The sequence below is a fragment of the Eriocheir sinensis genome, chromosome 34 (assembly GCF_024679095.1).
Source record: "Eriocheir sinensis breed Jianghai 21 chromosome 34, ASM2467909v1, whole genome shotgun sequence".
NCBI lineage: Eukaryota > Metazoa > Arthropoda > Malacostraca > Decapoda > Varunidae > Eriocheir > Eriocheir sinensis.
In genome coordinates, this window is record NC_066542.1 from 11197414 (window position 1) to 11215981 (window position 18568).

The window sequence follows — 18568 nt, forward strand, 5'->3', positions numbered from 1 at the left end:
CTCTACCTGTTTCGTATCTTATAATAATGGAAGGAGTTGATATCGATACCTTTCCACCTGATGCTGACCCTTTTTCAGCTACCATAGAACTGTTTGCAGGAATACCACCAATAGGCTTTCATATTTGTTTGCTTAATCTGTATTTTGTCCATGAGCTGCCTCTATAACAAAAAAAAAAGTAACAAAACAACTACCTTTTATATTTACGGAACCTAACACCTTTCTCTTCTCCCACAGGTAACTATCAACACCTGGATGCTGACACCTGGCCCACCTGTGATGTCTCGTGGCCGTCTATCAGCTTCTTGAGGGCGTGATAACATGAAGGTATTTACAGGAATTCTACAGCATGACTCATAAACAGTGGACTGATGACTGATAATGATGTTGATGTTGATGGTAAGATGGATGGGAAGAGAGGAATTGGAGGGAAGAAGGAGGGGAAGGAAGGAAGGAGAAGGGGAATGAAGGGAGATAAGGAGGAGGGAGAAAGAAAGAAGGGAAGGAGAAAGGGAATGGAAAAAAGGTAAGGAAGAGGGGAAGGGAAGGAGGGAAGGAGGAGGGGAAAGAAAGGAGTGAAGAAGGGAAAGGATGGGAGGATAGGAGAGAAGGAAAAGACAAGAAGGAAGGAAAAGAGAAAGAGAGAAGGAAAGGACATATGGGGAGGAGAGGTAAAGGGAAAAAGATATGGGAAGGAAAATTTAAGGGAGAGGAGGTATTGGGAAAAGAGAGAAGAAAGAGGAGAGAAGGAAAGAACAATAAGTGAGGAGAGAGAGATAAAGGGAAGAGAGAGAGAGAAGGAGATGAGCCATGCAGAGGCGGCGACGACGATTCTTGGTGGGAACATTTTATCGCTGGGACTTTAACGCCTAAGCACGAGAGACCTTGATCCGCGGCGGCCCATTACCCTGAAGGCAGACCCCAGACCCCCCCCCCTCTCAGCCCCCACCCCCCAGACCCCTAACCCCAGACCCTGCAGCCCCCAGCCCTCAGCATCCCTCCCAGTTCTCAGGAAAGGTGAACAGCGCACATCCTGGAAATTCGCAGCGTGGAGGAAGAGAAGGATGACAAGGACACTGAGGAGGAGACACACGCACGAACATACAACGAGGACGAGAATGATGAAGATGATGTGAAGAAAGGTTAATAAATAGGCCTATACGTATATATCGGAAGAAGAAGGGCAAGAAGAAAAAGAAAAAGAAGAGGAAGAGCAAGAAGAAGAAGAAGAAGAAGAAGAGGAAGAGCAAGAAGAAGAAGAAGAAGAGGAAGAGCAAGAAGAAGAAGAAGAAGAAGAAGAAGAAGAAGAAGGGGAAAGAGAAAGAGAAAGAGAAGGCATAAGAAGACAGCAAATAACATAACCTTAGTGAGAATAAAGAAGAGGAAGAGGAACAGACACACAGACCTACATATAGCGAAGATAATGATGATGATGGAGGTGATGATGTATAGGAGGAAGACGCAAATAACATAACCATAGCAAGGACAAGAACATGAGAACGAGGAGAACAGGAAAGAAGAGAACACACAGACAGAGACCAACGTTTAGCTCAGAGGAGGAGGACGAGAAGGAGGAGTCAGGTAAACGTAGCAAATAACTTAACGACAGTGAAGGAAAGGATGAGAACGAAAACAGTAAAGAAGAACAAACAAAACACAGACCAACGTTTACCTCTGAGGAAAAACAAGAAGAGGAAAAAGAGGAGGAGGAGGAGGAGAAGACATTTAAACGTACCAAATAACAGAACAACAATGAGGGAATGGATGAAAACGAAAACAGTAAAGAACAGACAAAAACACAGACCAACGTTTACCTCTGAGGAAGAAGAAGAAGAGGAGGAGGAGGAGGAGGAGAAGACATTTAAACTAGCAAATAACATAACAACAGTGAGGACAAAGATGAAAACGAAAACAGTAAAGAAGAACAAACAAAAACACAGACCAACGTTTACCTGAGGAAGAAGACGAAGAGGAAGAAGGAAGAAGATTAATAGGAAGAGGCATTTAAACATAGCAAACAACATAACAGCGAGGGCAAGGATGAAAACGAAAACACGAAGAAAAAGAGACACAAACAGACCAACGTTTACCTCTGAGGAAGAAGACGAAGAGGAAGAAGAAAAGGCAGAGGAGGAGGAGGAGGAGGAAGAGGCAAATAAACGTAGCAAACAACATAACAACAGCGACGACAACGATGAAAATGAAAACACTGAAGAAAAAGAGACACAAACAGACCAACATTTACCTCTGAGGAAGAATAAAGAAGAGGAGGAAGAAGAGAGAATCCTGAAGGAGAATAGACATACAGACAGACACAGTAATTAGGGTTCTCTGGCGTGGGTCAGGTCCCCAGTGTGGTCCTCGGGGCGGCGGCGAGGCGAGGAGGAAGGGAAGGGAAGGGGAGGAGAGGGAGGGAGGGTTCAGGGACAGGCAGAGATGGAATGGAGGGATGAGGAAGGGAGGGAGGGAGGGGGTAACGTGAAGAGGAGTTCTGGGTGGAGGTAGAGGTGGAGGAGGAAGAAAGGAGAGAGGGAGAGAGAAAAAAATTAGGCGAGTGACTGGAGGAAGGCAAGGAAGGGAAGGGAGAGAAAAAAAAAGAGAGGTAAGACGAAGGGAAGGGTAGAGGTGGAGGAAAAGGGGGAGATGAGGAGGAGGAAAGGAAGAGGAGGGAAGGGAGGAGAGAGAAAAAAAAGTTGGACGAGGATCTGGAAGGCAAGGAAGGAAGGGAAGGGAGAGAGAAAAAGAGTGAAGGGAGGGGGTAGAGGTGGAGAGAAAGGTTGGGGAAATGGGGAGGGTAAGGGAAGAGGGGAGGGGGGCCTTTCAATGTAACGTACCTGTGGTTGACCCCGAGGTTACGGAGGTGATGGGGAGGGAAGGGGAGGGGAGAGGTGGAAAGGTGGGGAGGGGTGGAGGGAAAGGGAATGGAAGTAGGAGCTGGTAGGTAACGATAGGAAGGGGGCGGGAGGGAGGAATAGATAAGGAGGAGAAGGGGTGAGGAGAAAGGAGGGGAAGGGGGAACTGGTAGGTAACGATGGGGAAGGGGAAGGGAAGGGAGAAGAGGGGGATGGAAGAGGAAGGAATGGAAATAAAGGGGTGGAGGAGAAAAGAAATAAGAAAAAATAGAAAAGGGAGGAAAAAAGGAAAGGAAAGGAGAGAGATCGGACGGAAAGACGGAAGAAGGGAAGGAGATGGGAGGAGGGGAAGGGGACGGTAGGGAAGAAGGGGAAGACAAAGGAATGGTAATAAAGGGAAGAAGGATGAGAGAAAGATAAGAAAAATATAGGGAAGGGAGGTAAAAATGAAAGGTGAGGAGAGGAAAGGGGAAAAGACGGAGGAAGGGAGGAGGAGGAGGATTAGGAAGGAGAGGAAGGATGTGTAGGGGAGGAAAACAAGGAGGGAGGAAAGGTGAGGAGGGAGACGCGAGGGATGGGGAGGGGAGGAGGAGTTAAAGGAGGTGGGGAGAGGTGGGAAGATGGATGGGAGGAGTAGGAAGGAAGGAAGGGAGATGAAACGGAAGGAAAGAAGGAAAGGACAAGAGAGGAAGAGAGATAAAGGAAAAAAAATAGGCAGAGAAAAGGAAAGGAAAACTGTGAGAGAAGGAGAGTGAACAGAGACGGAAAGGAGAGAGAAAGAAAAGAAAACTGAGAAAAAGAGGTAAAGAGAAAGGAGAAGAGAAGGAAAAATTAGCAAAAAAGAAAGAAAGCAAGGAAGGAAGGAAGGAAGGAAAGCAAAACTGGGAGAGATAAAAAGAAAAGAGACGGAAAGGAAAAGGAGAGAAGGAAAAGAGGTAGAGAGAAAAGAGGAGAGTAAAGGAATGGTTAGCAAGAAAGAAAGAAAGCAAAGGAAGGAAGGAAGGAATATATAACAAAAAAGAGAGAAGAGAAAAGGAAAACTAGGAAAGAGAAGTAAAAAGTAAAGAGGAAAGAGAAGAGAAATGGAAAAGTAAACAAGAAAGAAAGAAAGCAAAGAAGGAAGGAAGGAATGCATATATGACAAAGAAAAGAAAAGGAAAGGAAAACTAGGAGAGATAAGTAGAAAAGGAAAAGTTTGCAAGAAAGAAAGAAATGCATATATATAACAACAACAAAATCACTAGTCAACTCAAGCGAAGAGATAAATAGCAAGCCAAGAAGACATTAGTTGCATAATAGCGAGACAGTGGAAGCGATTGTTGCAAGGAACGAGAAAGAGTGATTGTTGGCGGGAGCTGAGCGTGACCAGCGACAAAGAGAGAAAAAAGAAGAAAGAAAAGCGAAGCGTATGGAAAGGAGAACACACACACACACACACACACACACCACCACAAATCATAACCACATAAAGATGAATAAAGTAGAAACGAAGAGGAGGAGGAAGGGAGACGGGAAGGAAAAGAAAAAAAAAATGAATAGAAGGAGAAAGGAAGGAAGGAAAAGGAGAAGAATGAAAGGGAAAAGGAACACAAAATCTCACAAATCATAACTACTGTCAACTCAAGGAAAACGGGAAGAAAGAAACACAAGAGTAATAAAGATGAGAAATAGAGAAACTAAGAAATTGTGAAGAACGGAAGGAAAACGGGAAGGAAAAGAAGAAAAATAGATAAATATGGAAGAGACGAAGATGAGAAAGGAAGATAGGAAGGAAGGAAAACGAGAAGGAAGAAAGACGAGAACAGTAAAGATGAACTAAAAGAAGAAACAAAGAAAGAAGGTTGGAAGGAAAAGGGGGAAAGGAAAAGAAGAATAGATAAAAATGAAAAAATAACGAAGATGAGGAGAAAGAAGGAAGATAGGAAGGAAGGATGAAAACAAGAACAGTGAAGATGAACAAAAAGGAGAAACTAAAGTAACTAGAAATGAAGGAAAAGAGGAAAGACAAGAACATAAATTATCAAAAATGGAAAAAATAACGAAGAGAAGGAGAAAGGAGGAAAAAATAACTAGAAAGGAAAGAAAACGGGAAGGAAGAAGGGAACAACAGATTTAAAAGGAAGAAACGAAGAGGAGAAAAGAGAAAGAATGAACAGTAAAGATGAAAATAGGAGAAACAAAGAAAGGAGAAAGGAAGGAAAAGGGGAAGGAAAACAAGAACCAAAATTATGAAAAATGGGAAAAAACGGAGGAGAGTGGAAGAAAAACAGGAAGACAAAGAACAACAAAGATATAAAAAGGAAGAAGAAAACGAAGAGGAGGCGAAATAAAGAAAACAAAACAAAGAAAACAAAACAAAACAAACGAAGATCAAACTAAAGTGGGCAGACGAATACAGTCATAGAGCTCAGTAGACAAACGAGCAGGGAAGATATAATGACTAATCGTAACAAATAGACCAGGTTATGAGAGGAGAGAGAGAGAGAGAGAGAGAGAGAGAGAGAGAGAGAGAGAGAGGAAGGGACAGGGAAGAGGAGGGAAAGGTAGGTAGGTAGGCAGAGGAGAAGAGAGGTAGGCTTGGCTAGGCTTGAGGGAGGGAGGTAGGGAAGGGAGGGAGGTATCTGGTCGTCAGGGGAGGGAGGTAGGGAGGGAGACTGGGTAGACAGGGAGGGAGGAAGAGAGCCAGGGAGGTAGGTAGGGAGGGAAGGGAGGCTGGGGAGGCATGGAGGGAGGTAAGGGAGACTGGGGAGGCAGGGAGGGAGGAAGGCAAGGGAGGGAGGCAGGAACAGTTGGCTGGCAGTGTGCTCTGAGCGGCCGTAGGAAAGGGAGGTACCCGTCTGCGCACCCTAACCCTTATTTCCCACCCTCGTATCAGCGTTACCCCTTCACCCACGCCTTCGTCACCTCCCCCAGACGTGCATCCACCCTTAGACATGCTCCCCTTAACCGGCACGGGTGGAGTAACGTGAGGAAAGTAAAGAAAAGAGGAAAAACGTGTGGCAAGGCAGGGTGGTAAGGGCGTGTGTAGTGGCGGCGGTGCTCGCTGGTGGCAGTTCCAACCTTAATAACTTCTCCCTGAGGCTTTTCTGGGGCCCTGCGACGCCTCTAGATCCACCTGCGAGGAATTCCGAGTGTGTGCAGTGCTAGTGAGGCTGTGGTGGAGGTGTGGAAGCGGCCTGAAGTGTGGTAGTGGTGGAGTGAGTTAGCAGGTGTGGTGGTGGTCGTGGTGGTGGTGGAGAGACAGAGAGAGAGACAAGGCAGTGCGTCACCCCTACTCTCTCTCCCCTCTCTCCCCTTCTTCTCTCCCCCACACACCCTCTTGAAGCGCCTTACCTCCTCCTCCTCCTTCTTCTCTCCGCGTATTATTTGGATCACGTTGGATAAGGAGGTAAGATGGAGGGATGTGTGTGCGTTTGTGTGTGTGTGTGTGTGTTGGGGGGGTGTGTGTGCTTTAAAAGGGGTGTTTGTCAGCTTTCTCAACGGGGCCTCAATGGAATTTGTTGTCACGTGTTGGGTTTTGTATAAGTGTGTGTGTGTGTTGGGGTGAAGAGGTGGAATGTTTCTCTCTCTCTCTCTCTCTCTCTCTCTCTCTCTCTCTCTCTCTATTGTTGCTATCCACGGCCTTTTTTTTTATTTCTTGGTATGTGTGTGTGTGTGTGAACGTGATTGAGTCTACTTGAGAACCATGCCTTTACTTTTGAGAGAGAGAGAGAGAGAGAGAGAGAGAGAGAGAGAGAGAGAGAGAGAATCTTTTCCCACACATTTCCATTACAACTCGTTTCTTCCCATACATCTCCTTCCTCCACCTCCTCCTACTCCTCCACCCTCTCTTCCTCCCCACCTTCGTTAGAGAGAGAGAGAGAAAGAGAGAGACTTGGCTCGTCCAGGGCTGGGCTTGGCTCGGGCTGGGCTGGTTACGGTGTGTTGGGCTTTTATAGGTTTATTTAGGCCTTAGAATTGCTCGTATAGGTTTGTGGCCCTCCGTCAGGCTTCTGTTCATTTCCCTTGTGTGTGTGTGTGTGTGTGTGATACCTTCTTTCCATTTTGTCCTTGTTTCATCATATTTCATCATTATCATTCCTCAAACCTATGTATACCTTTGGCAACGTTTTGGTATGATGTGTGTGTGTGTGTGTGTGTGTGTGTGTGTGTGTGTGTGTGTTTTACCTTCATTCCATTTGGTAGTGTCCTTAATTCATCACATTTCATCATCATCATTCCTCAAACCTATGTATACTTTCAATGTTTCCGTATGGTGTGTGTGTGTGTGTGTGTGTGTGTGTGTGTGTGTATCAATTTGTTCAGTACGTATTGTTCTTATTTCATCATACTCCATCATTAAAAATTCTTCTATCTTACCAACATTCGACAACATTTTCATTTCGTGTGTGTGACATTCAGTACGTGCGCCCCAGAAAGCTTGGATTAAACATTCACAGCATGCCTCCCATCCTCATGATAACCATACTGGAAGAAGGAGGAGGAGAAGACAGAATAGTGTGGGGAGAGGGAATAGGGACCTTGGCGTGATGGGTAGGTGTGTGGGTGGAAGGGTGGGATAGCGGTTGGGTGGGTAGGAAGGTAAAGGGGAGGAGGAGGAACAGAGGTAGAGGATGGGTGGAAGAGGTATACAGGAGGGAGATGGAGTACTAGGAAAGATCTAACCTAACTTAAACATATATAAGAATGTTGATAGTTTTGGTAGTAGTAGGAGGAGGAGAAGGAAGAGAACAGTTTGAGGCTAGGTTAGGTTAGGATAGGGAAGAGGATGGGACGAAGGGGTACAGGAGATAGGTGAAATAGCATAGATCTATAACCTAACCTAACCATAATAAGACCTTTGTAGTATAGTAAGTAGAAGATTAGGTACAGGAGGGAGGTGAAATATACAGCATAGATCTATAACCTAACCTAACCATAATAAGACCTTTGTAGTTTAGTAAGTAGGAGAAGATTAGGTACAGGAGGGAGGTGCAGCAGAGACCTAACCTAACCTAACCATATATAAGATCATTGTTAGTAGTTGTAGTAGTATATATATAAAATCTTTTGTAACAGTGGTAGTAGGAAGAGGGGAAGGAAGAGGATAGCTTAGTCACATGTAGACAGGTTAACGCTAGGCTAGAGAGGGGAAGAGGAAGGGAGGACGAGGTAGAGGAGGGAGGAATAGAAGTCGTAACAGGAGGAGGAGGAGGGGGTGGGTTAGTCACCAACCACGCGTCTTGGTTTTTCTCTTTCCCCCAGCGTGCAGTGTTAGGCAAGACTTGAGGTTCCGCTTATTTAGTTGTGTTGCCTCAGTGTTTCTTGGTTTTCCCCGGCAGTTAGTGTTTCCGGAGTCGAGAGAGAGAGAGGCCTATGTTGATGACTGTACTTTTGGTGGTGAGGAAGGAGAGGGGGAATGGGGGAGGGAAATATGATAGGAAAGGGAGGATAAGGGAATAGGAGGAATTGATAGGCCTATGTACGGTGGTGTGTATACTTGTGGTGAGGACAGGAAAGGAGATAGAGAAGGGAGGAGAATTGATGATAACTGAAGGATAGGGATGAGAAGAGATATAAAGAAGGGAGAAAGAAAGAAATGATAGGAAGAGGAGAAGAGGAAGAGATAATGAAAGAAAGAATTGGAGAAGAAACAGTAAACATGAAAACAGAGAAAGATTGGGAGAAGGAAGGAAAAAAAAGAAGAGAAACTGATTGGAAAAATAGGAACGAAAAAAACGAGGAGTAACGAAAAGGAAATGAAGTTATGGGGGGACTATTGAAGAGGGGGAGAGGAAAATAAGAACAAAAAAAAATCAGGGAGAGGGGAGAAAGGGGGGAGCAGGGAGAGAAATAAAAGAAATGAAACTGATTGGCAAAGAAACAGAGAGGGGGAGAAAGGGGAGAGAAACGAAGCGGGGGAAAGATTTTGAGGGGAGACCATAGGGGGGAAAGGAGAGTTTGAGATGAGAGTAAAAAGGGAGAAAAAACCGGGGTAGGGGAGGGAGTAGAAGGGAGAAAAAGGGAAAATATGAAGGGAGAGGCAAGATATGGTAATAGGGAAGGGAGGGACTGTTTACCTTTCATCTGTATGCATTTTTTTCGAGAGTTTATGTTTACCCGAGTACTTGATTTTTGTCTTGAGCGTGTATCTGTTTGTCTTTTAAGTTTGAAGGGGTGGGGAGAAGGGGAAGAGGGAGAAGGTATGGTTTGATGGGGCTGTGATTGATGGGAAGCTTCACAAATATTCACCTGTTGCCTTGTGTGTGTGTGTGTGTGTGTGTGTGTGTGTGAGAGAGAGAGAGAGAGAGAGAGAGAGGGGGGGGGGGTGACGCTCTCCGGCTGTCATTCGTGAGATAAGTGAAGAGGGAGACGAATGATTACACACTGATTAGAGTAATGAATGAATGCTCTCTCTCTCTCTTTCTCTCTCTCTCTCTCTCTCTCTGAAAATAACCCCATCTGGCACTTCCCTCAAGCAGGTATTCCTCTTTTTATCTTCCTTTTTCTTTCTTTTTTTTCTCTATTTCTTTATTTAGCAATGATTCAACGTTGTGGGTAATTCCCTTCCGTTTTTTTCACTTCGTCACACACACACACACACACACACACACACACACACACACACACACACACACACACACACACACACCTGCCTCTCAGCCCCTCAGGCAAGGTGTATCTAATTATGCAGAGGAGACACCATTAATTAGAGACAGGTATGGGTGAGGAAGCGTTGCCCAGGTGAGAGAGAGAGAGAGAGAGAGAGAGAGAGAGAGAGAGAGAGAGAGAGAGAGAGAGAGAGAGAGAGAGAGAGAGAGAGAGAGGATGTTTTTATGATAAGATATTAGATTAAGATCGTAGGAAAGATGAGCTATTATTATTATTATTATTATTATTATTATTATTGTTATTAGGTATTATTGTTATAAGTAGGTAGAAAATTAAATATAGGTGGATGAGAAAATTACCGTCAGAGAGAGAGAGAGAATCAACAGAGTACATTGTGTGGGAGATTGTATTAGAGAGAGAGAGAGAGAGAGAGAGAGAGAGAGAGAGAGAGAGAGAGAGAGAGAGAGAGGCATGTTCCAGGGTCTGTATATAGGGCAAGGCATGGAAGGAGGAGGAGGAAGGTTAAATTGGGTTATGTTGGAGGCCTGGTAATTACTCCCTGACATCTCTTCTCCATTACCCTCCACCATCACCACCTTCATCACCATCACCACCACCACTTCATCACCATTATCATCACCATTTCTTTCAGTATGACCATCACCATCATTTTCATCACCATCACCACCACGTCATCACCATTATCATCACCATTTCTTTCAGTATGTCCATCACCATCATTTTCATCACCATCACCACCACTTCATCACCATTATCATCACCATTTCTTTCAGTATGACCATCACCATCATTTCTTTCCTCATTATCCTCACCACCATCACTCATCACCATCTCCACCATTTCTTTCAGTATGACACCATCATTTCTTTCCTCATTATCCTCACCACCACCATCATCATCATCATCATCATCTTAATCACCACCACCATCACTTTCATCACCATCACCACTACTTTCATCACCATTATCATCACCATTTCTTTCAGTATGACACCATCATTTCTTTCCTCATTATCATCACCACCACCACCACCACCATCATCACCACATATATTACTGCTCATCACCACTTCAATCACCACCACTTCCAATACCTCTCATTACCACCATCATCATTACCACGACTTCCTACGTCATCACCATTTCTTTTCCATCACCACCACCACCACGCAGCTTATCACGCCAACACCCTCACACACACACACACACACACACACACACACACACACACACACACACACACACACACACACACACACACACACACGTCTCATTTCACACATCATCACCCCTTCTATAGCGCCCCCTCCTCTCCCTTCCCCTTTCCCACACACCCAGTAGTCATTCATTCCAACCCTCCCCCCTCCTCCTGCCCCACACACACACACCCTCCCCCCTTCGCCGATACAAAACACCTCCCTCCCCCCTATTATTCACCCCCCCCACATACCCCTTTTCACCTCTATAATATGCACCCATCTTATACTCACTTCATTCCCTTCTGACACCTCCCTTACTTTTCCTCTCCCTTCCTCCCTTACCCCTCCCTTTCCCTCCCTTCCTCCCTATCACCTCGCTTACCCCCTTCCCCTCACCTCTTTCCTCTCATCCCTTTCACCCCCCTCACTTTTTCCCTTTAGACAGCACATGGTCATCTCTCCCCCTCTCCCCCCTCACTCCTTCTTCACCCCTGTCCTCTCCCTCACGCCCTGTCATCTCCGCCTCCCCCTGTGTTGCCGGCGCCCCCAGGGGATGCTGCAGGGGCGGGTGTGTGTGTTCTAGTGTGACTCAACCCACGCCGCGAGAGAGAGAGAGAGAGAGAGAGAGAGAGAGAGAGAGAGAGAGAGAGAGAGAGAGAGAGAGGTAAAAAGTTTGCGTTCTTGTTTATTAGCTTCATTATTGTTATTGTTGTTGTTGTTGTTGTTTGAGATGATTAGGTATTCTTTTTGATGTTGATTTTTTTTTTTTTTTTTTTTGGGGGGGGGAGTGTGTGTGTGTGTGTGTGTGTGTGTGTGTTTATCTTTATCTGTCTCACATGTCCGTCTTTATCTTATCTCTCCCTGTTTTTGTCTGTGTCAATCTTTCGGAATCATAAAAACGCGCACCAGTGAATGAAACTTGATATCGCGTAACATTTCCTCATTTTTTCAGCTACATTATTACTTGAGGACGGAACCTTGACTGTGGTGTGAGCGTTGTGGGGTCTGTGGGCTTAGCGGGGCTCGAACTGGGGGCAGGGGGGGGGTGGGGGGGCTGGCGTAGTGTGGCGTGCCGGGTGTGCTGGTGAAGCTGTTTCCTGGCTTTACTCTGCCTCCACACCGACACTATTTCGCCTCTTAGTAACATGGATCTGGCGGTCTGCGTGGCGCCTAGACGCTAAATTGGTCATAGGATGTGTCTGGGAGTGTGTGTGGCGGGCTGGAGTGGTGGTGGTAGTGTTAGTGGTGGTGGTGGTGCTATGTTGCTTTTGTTGTGTTGTTGACGTTGGTGGTGGAGTGGTGGATGGTGCTGTTCTCCCTGTTCTCTGTGGCTCTTGGTTGGGCTGCACGGCGCCTCTCTCGTCTCTAAATTAGTCATGTTAAGTGTTTGTGAGGTTGGGTGTGAGGAGATGGAGTGGGTGGTTGTAGAGTGTGATGTGGAGTGTGGCAGTAACTCTTCCACTATTTTTCTACTTTTCGATTCTGGGCTGTGTGGTGTCTCTCGTTCTAAATTTGTTAAGTGTTTGTGTGAGGTTGGGTGTGAGGAGATGGAGTGGGTGGTTGAGGAGTGTGATGTGGAGTGTGGCAGTAACTCTTCCACTCTTTTGTCTACTTGTTGATTCTGGGCTGTGTGGCGTCTTTCTCGTTTCTAAATTTGCCATGAGAAGTGTTTGTGTGAAGCTGCATAGGTGGAGATGGAGTGGATGGTTGTGGAAGTGATGTGGAATATGCGTGTAACTCTTCCTCCACTATTTTGTCTACTCGGTGTTGATCTTGGACAATGTGGCGTCTTTCTCGTTTCTAAATTTGCCATGAGAAGTGTTTGTGTGAAGCTGGATAGGTGGAGATGGAGTGGATGGTTGTGGAAGTGATGTGGAATATGCGTGTAACTCTTCCTCCACTATTTTGTCTACTCGGTGTTGATCTTGGACAATGTGGCGTCTTTCTCGTTTCTAAATTTGCCATGAGAAGTGTTTGTGTGAAGTTGGATAGGTGGAGATGGAGTGGGTGGTTGTGGAGTGTGGCAGTAACTCTTCCTTCACTGTTTTGTCTACTCGGTGTCGATCTTGGACAATGTGGCGTCTCTCTCGTTTCTGAATTTGCCATGAGAAGTGTTTGAGTGAGGCTGAGCAGAAGGAGGTGGAGTGGGTGGCTGTGGTGGTAATGTGGATGATGGTGGCAGCTCTCCCTCCACTCCCAGAACTCCACTTTCCTTGCACTGTGAATCTGTTGGACTGCACGGCGCCTCTCTCGTCTCTAAATTGATCATGAGAAATGTTTATGTGAGGTTGGGTTGGAGACGAAGTGTGGTTAGGACGAGGCAGTGATGGTGTGGTGATGGTGTAGTGATGGTGTGGTGATGGTGTAGTGATGGTAGTGGTGATGGTGTGGTGATGGTAGTGGTGATGGTGTGGTGATGGTAGTGGTGATGGTGTGTGTTGCTATACCTCCATCATTTTCCTGGTGGGCAGCGCGGCGCCTCTCCTCTCTAAATTGGTCATGGGAAGTGTCGTGGGGTGGGGCGTGGCTGGGCTGGGCTGGTGATGGGGGTGAGTGGGGAATGGGCAGGAAGAGATGGGAGAGTGGATGGGGTTGGGGTGAAGCGTCAGTGTCCTTCCCCCCATCCATCCCCCCCACCTCGCCCTCCTAGTGCTATGCGGGTCCTGTGTCGGTTCGGGGTTGTTAAAAGCGAGGAGGAGGATTCACTTGGTTACTTCCCTTCGCTATATGGGTTTTACCAAGGCCATATTTTTAAACATTTCTGCCCCCAAACTCACATATTGGCAAGGCTTTCGTAGGAGTTGTGAGCATTTTCAGGGGTAGTTGAATGACCCTGGTGCTAGTTCAACTCTTCCTCTGTACCGTGAATCAAATAAACCACTCCTTAGAACCCGATTGATCTCCTTTTTGGCCTTTGGAAATAGTTGATGTGAGAGGTGGGAGCGTTCAAGAATACCGACGTTAGATCCATATTTTTAAACCTTATCAGGAGGCTCCCATTAATATTTCCCAAGGTCACTGAGAAGATTAACCGGGTTTTCAAGGGTGTTTTTTTTTTCCGTTCACGATGCAGAAGCCGGGTAAAACTGCACAGTGTTGGGGCTGTATGGAGACAAGAAGGAAACGGAGAGAAGAAGAATGGTGAAGCTGTCTAAAGTGTTCCTCGCGCAGTGCTGGGGGAAAAGGGCACAAATGCGTGATTAAGTGAAATTAAGTGACTTTTTTTCAGTTAGGAAAGTCACACAGTACTGAAGATGAAAGTGTGTGAATAAGAAGGAAAGAGGAACGAGAGGAGGAGGACCTAAGAAGCGATACAAAGCGTTACAGGTCAAAAGAAGAAGAAGAATGTCACTAGAATCCCCAAACAGTCCATGTAAACCTCAGGGACTTCTACGAGAGGCTTCTTAAACAGGCGCACTGAAGGGCCGGGACACTGGTTTAAGTTATTAAGAAGCGATACAAAACGTTACAGGTCAAAAGGAGAAGAAGAAGGTCACTAGAATCCCCAAACAGTCCATGTAAACCTCAGGGACTTCTACGAGAGGCTTCTTAAACAGGCGCACTGAAGGGCCGGGACACTGGTTTAAGTTATCTAAGAAGCGATACAAAGCGTTACAGGTCAAAAGAAGAAGAAGGAGGTCACTAGAATCCCCAAACAGTCCGTAAACCTCAGGAACTTCTACGGGAGGCTTTTCAAACAGGGGAGTTGAGGGGCCGGGACGTTTAGGAACACCAGTTTAAGTTCTCCCAATGTTGGCTGCAGTTTCTTTTCCTATTGGTGTTGATTTTCCCGCCGCCTCAGTCGATCCTTCCTGCGGCGGGTCCTGTTACATAACCCGAGGAAGGAAGGGAGGGAGGATATCGTAGGAAGGCCTCGTGTTTGTTTCCCTTCCTCTGACTCCTCCTCCTCTTCTACTCTTCATCTTTACCAAACTTCGGATTCCACTTTCCCAACTTTGATTTCACTCCCGAGTTTTATTTTTTGGGGCAAGTCTTCTTCGTAATGAGTTGGGGGCAATCATTTCAGTCTCCGTCTCGCGCTCTCGCTCTCGCTCTCTTCCCTCCTGGCATGGTTTCAACTTTCATGAGACTCAGTTTTTCTCGGCGTGGTGAATGTGACCGTTGTTTTCATTTGTACTCGATCCTTGGTGACATTCTCTCTCTCTCTCTCTCTCTCTCTCTCTCTCTTCTTGATTATATACTCTCCCTCCCTTCCTTACTTTGCTTCGTTTCCTTTTTATCTTTTCTTTCTCTAATTTCTTTCCTCTCTTCATTCTCTCTCTCTCTCTCTCTCTCTCTCATTCATGGATAGGACATGGCATTATCTAGATTTAGTGCCTGCAACGCCGCCACCTGAGCGTCCTGTCTGTCTGTCTGTCTGTCTGTCTGCCTGCCTCCTCTCATTCACCAAACACTACACAGCATACACAGGTCTTGGCTTCCCTCCGTCTGTCTGTCTGTCTGCCTGCCTCCTCTCATTCACCAAACACTACACAGCATACACACGTCTCGGCCTCCCTCCGTCTGTCTGTCTGTCTGCCTGCCTGCCTCTCATTCACCAAACACTACACAGCATACACACGTCTCGGCCTCCCTCCCTGTCTGTCTGTCTGTCTGTCTGTCTGCCTCCTCTCATTCACCAAACACTACACAGCATACACACGTTTCGGCCTCCCTCCCTGTCTGTCTGTCTGTCTGTCTGCCTGCCTCCTCTCATTCACCAAACACTACACAGCATACACACGTTTCGGCCTCCCTCCCTGTCTGTCTGTTTGTCTGTCTGTCTGCCTCCTCTCATTCACCAAACACTACACAGCATACACACGTTTCGGCCTCCCTCCCTGTCTGTCTGTTTGTCTGTCTGTCTGCCTCCTCTCATTCACCAAACACTACACAGCATACACACGTTTCGGCCTCCCTCCCTGTCTGTCTGTTTGTCTGTCTGTCTGCCTCCTCTCATTCACCAAACACTACACAGCATAGGCTACACTGTCTCGACCTCCCTCCCTGTCTGTCTGTCTGTGTGTCTGTCCGCCGCCTCTAGTCCCCGAACACTGCCCAGCATTCACACACGTCTCAGCCTCGCTTGGGCCTCAATAGCTCTCGTACCAGGCGGCAGCCAAACACCACCTGAGCAGCTCATCAACAAATGGTTCCTTTGTTGCTCGACACCATTGTGATCACATCAAACAACAACAATATCCGTCACACACTTGCCGGAGGCGCTGCTCGACGTGGCATCAGCTGCAGGCCAGACAGACCCACCGCGCAGCCACGCCGGGTAGTTGTGCTGGTGATTGTAGAGAGGCCAGGGTTAGACATTTCGGGTCCCTCACCACATTTGCTAAGGCTTTCGTAGGGGTTGTGGGTATTTCCAGTGGTTGTTTATGAGCCTAGTGATAGTCTGACAAGGCTTCTGCACTATAAACGTTAAAAATACTCATTAGAACCCAACTTATCTCCACGCCGGGCAGCTCCTCACGTAGGCGACAACAGCGGTGGTACATTTGAAAAAGGAGGATGAAAATGGAGATGATAAATGGAATAAAGAAAAGTAGAAGGAGGAGGAGAATAAGGAAGAGTGGAGGATGAAAGTTAAGATGATAAATGGAATAAAGAAAAGTAGAAGGAGGAGGAGAATAAGGAAGAGTGGAGGATGAAAGTGAAGATGATAAATGGAATAAAGAAAAGTAGGAGGAGGAGGAGAATAAGGAAGAGTACCTATTAATACCCCCTCCCCTTCCTAATCACAGTACCTTACCTGTCCACAGCCTTTCCTCTTCCATCCCCGTTTACCTATTCACCAACCTTACCTTATAATCTCCCCCTTCCTCTCCTGATCACAGTACCTTACCTGTCCACAGCCTTTCCTCTTCCATCCCCGTTTACCTATTCACCAACCTTACCTTATAATCTCCCCCTTCCTTTCCTGATCACAGTACCGTACCTCTCCACTGCCTTTCCTCTTTCATCCATGGGTAGTTTTATGAGCCTGGTGATAGTCTGACTAGGCTTCTGCACTATAAACGTTAAAGATACTCATTAGAACCCAACTTATCTCCTTTGACCAGGAAATATTTGCCGAGCCGAAAGCGTTCAAGAATACGATCCCTCATGACTGCCGCTGCCTCCGTCATGCACACATTGACTCCCTCTCACCTAGACGTTCCCAAGCACGGGCCGATCCCCAGACTCTCCTCGTCATGCACGCCTCCCCTTCCGCCATGCAAGATGTACACTCAGGCATAACCCCTTCCTCCACGCCATTCAGGTCCCGTCATGCGCTGTCCCTCCCTGGCGTACGGGGGTAGTCTCCGCCCCTGTGTGTCTCCTTCCCCCGATGCCTCGCACAGTATTTATGTATCGTTGCCAGGGGAACTTGACACCCACACAAGCGGCGGTGGTCTGTATGGTGAAGAGTCCGTCGTGTTTACCATTCAAATCACCGTTACGTGAATAGATATCGTATACATACCGTTGTTTCAGCCTCGCCCAATGCAGTGTTTAGTATTTAGAGCTCTGAATGGTGTAGGAGAGAGTGGGAGTTGAGGGAAGCAAGGAGGGAGGAGGGGTAAAAGGGAAGGGGGTTTGAGGGGGAGGCGTTGGAAAGTGAGGAAACAACAACCGGTTACAATAATGGTGTTTCTAGCCTTGCCAAACAACACACATAGAGAAAAAGGAGGAGGAAAATGATGATGATAATTGGAATATAGAAAAGTGGGAGGAGGAGGGGAAATAGGAGAAGAAAAAGGAAGATGATGACAGGGATATAGAAAAGGAAAGTAGAAGAGGAGGAGGAGGAGGAGGAAAAGAAGAGGATGAAAATGAAGATGATGACAGGAATATAGAAAAGAAAAGTAGAAGGAGGAGGAGGAGAAAAAGGAAGAGGATGAAAATGAAGATGGTGACTTGGATATAGAAAAAAAAAAGGAGGAGAAAGAGGTGAACAAAGAAGAGAAATAGGAAAAAAAGAGGATTAAGACGAAGAAGAGAAGAAAGAGAAGAGTCGAATTTTCAGTTTTCACATAAAAAAATAGGAGGAGAAAAAAGAGGGGGAGAATTAAGACAAAGAAGAAGAGAAGAAAAAGAGGAGTCGAATTTTCAGGTTTCATATAAAAAAAATAGGAGGAGGAGGAGAATTAAGACAAAGAAGAAGAGAAGAAAAAGAGGAGTCGAATTTTTAGTTTTCATATAAAAAAAATTTTAATAGGAGGAGGAGGGAAAAAAAGGAGGAGGATGAGAATTAAGACAAAGAGCACGAGAAGAAAAAGAGGAGTCGAATTTTTAGTTTTCATATAAAAAAAATAGGAGGAGAATTAAGACAAAGAAGAGCACGATAAGAAAAAGAGGGTCGAATTATCCATTTTTAAACCGCGCGTCACCACAAAACTATGACGCTGATTTTCCTTGATGTTTCCTCTTCCCTGAGCAATGACCTACAACATTTCCTTAAACGGATGCCACACATTCCCTCACATTAATTCACATTCTCCGGAGCATCGACCAACATCTTTTCCTAGTATACGTAAGCTAAAGTATCCCGCACATTGCCTCACTTAATCGATGTTTTCCTGAGCGCTGACTAAGATCATTTCCTGGTGGGGGTTACCGTATATCTTGCTACATATTTCCTCACCTTGCTTCACAATTTCCCTGTGGATCACCCAGCGTCTTTAAACCGATAATCGTACCTGTCTCTACCTCTACCTCACTGCTGCTGTATTTCTCTACCTCTTTCTACTTCTCTATATCTTCCTCTTCCTCTGTATATACTTCTTTCTACCTCTGCTTCTCTGTGCCTCCTCCTACACCTGCCTACAACCAACCATACCTAACCTTACCCATCAATAGTTTCCCCATTCCCTTCCTAATCACAGTATACACCTTACCTTACCTTACCTTACC

At 46.1% G+C, this 18568-nt stretch overlaps 1 protein-coding gene across 7 annotated transcripts in view; it reads left to right on the forward strand.

Annotated features, from left to right (window-relative positions):
• The first annotated feature begins 306 nt into the window (after nt 1–306).
• The window catches only part of LOC127007072 (plexin A3-like), a 102381-nt gene continuing 84119 nt past the window's right edge, over nt 307–18568 (forward strand). For 6 of the 7 annotated variants that reach the window (XM_050877601.1, XM_050877605.1, XM_050877602.1 and 3 more), the window contains exon 1: nt 307–327. In XM_050877601.1, coding sequence (XP_050733558.1) covers nt 322–327 — 6 coding nt within the window. In that variant the 5' untranslated portion in view covers nt 307–321. Of the gene's footprint in view, nt 328–5635; nt 6241–18568 lie in introns of those variants that run through there. The other variant, XM_050877603.1, reaches the window with a different exon arrangement.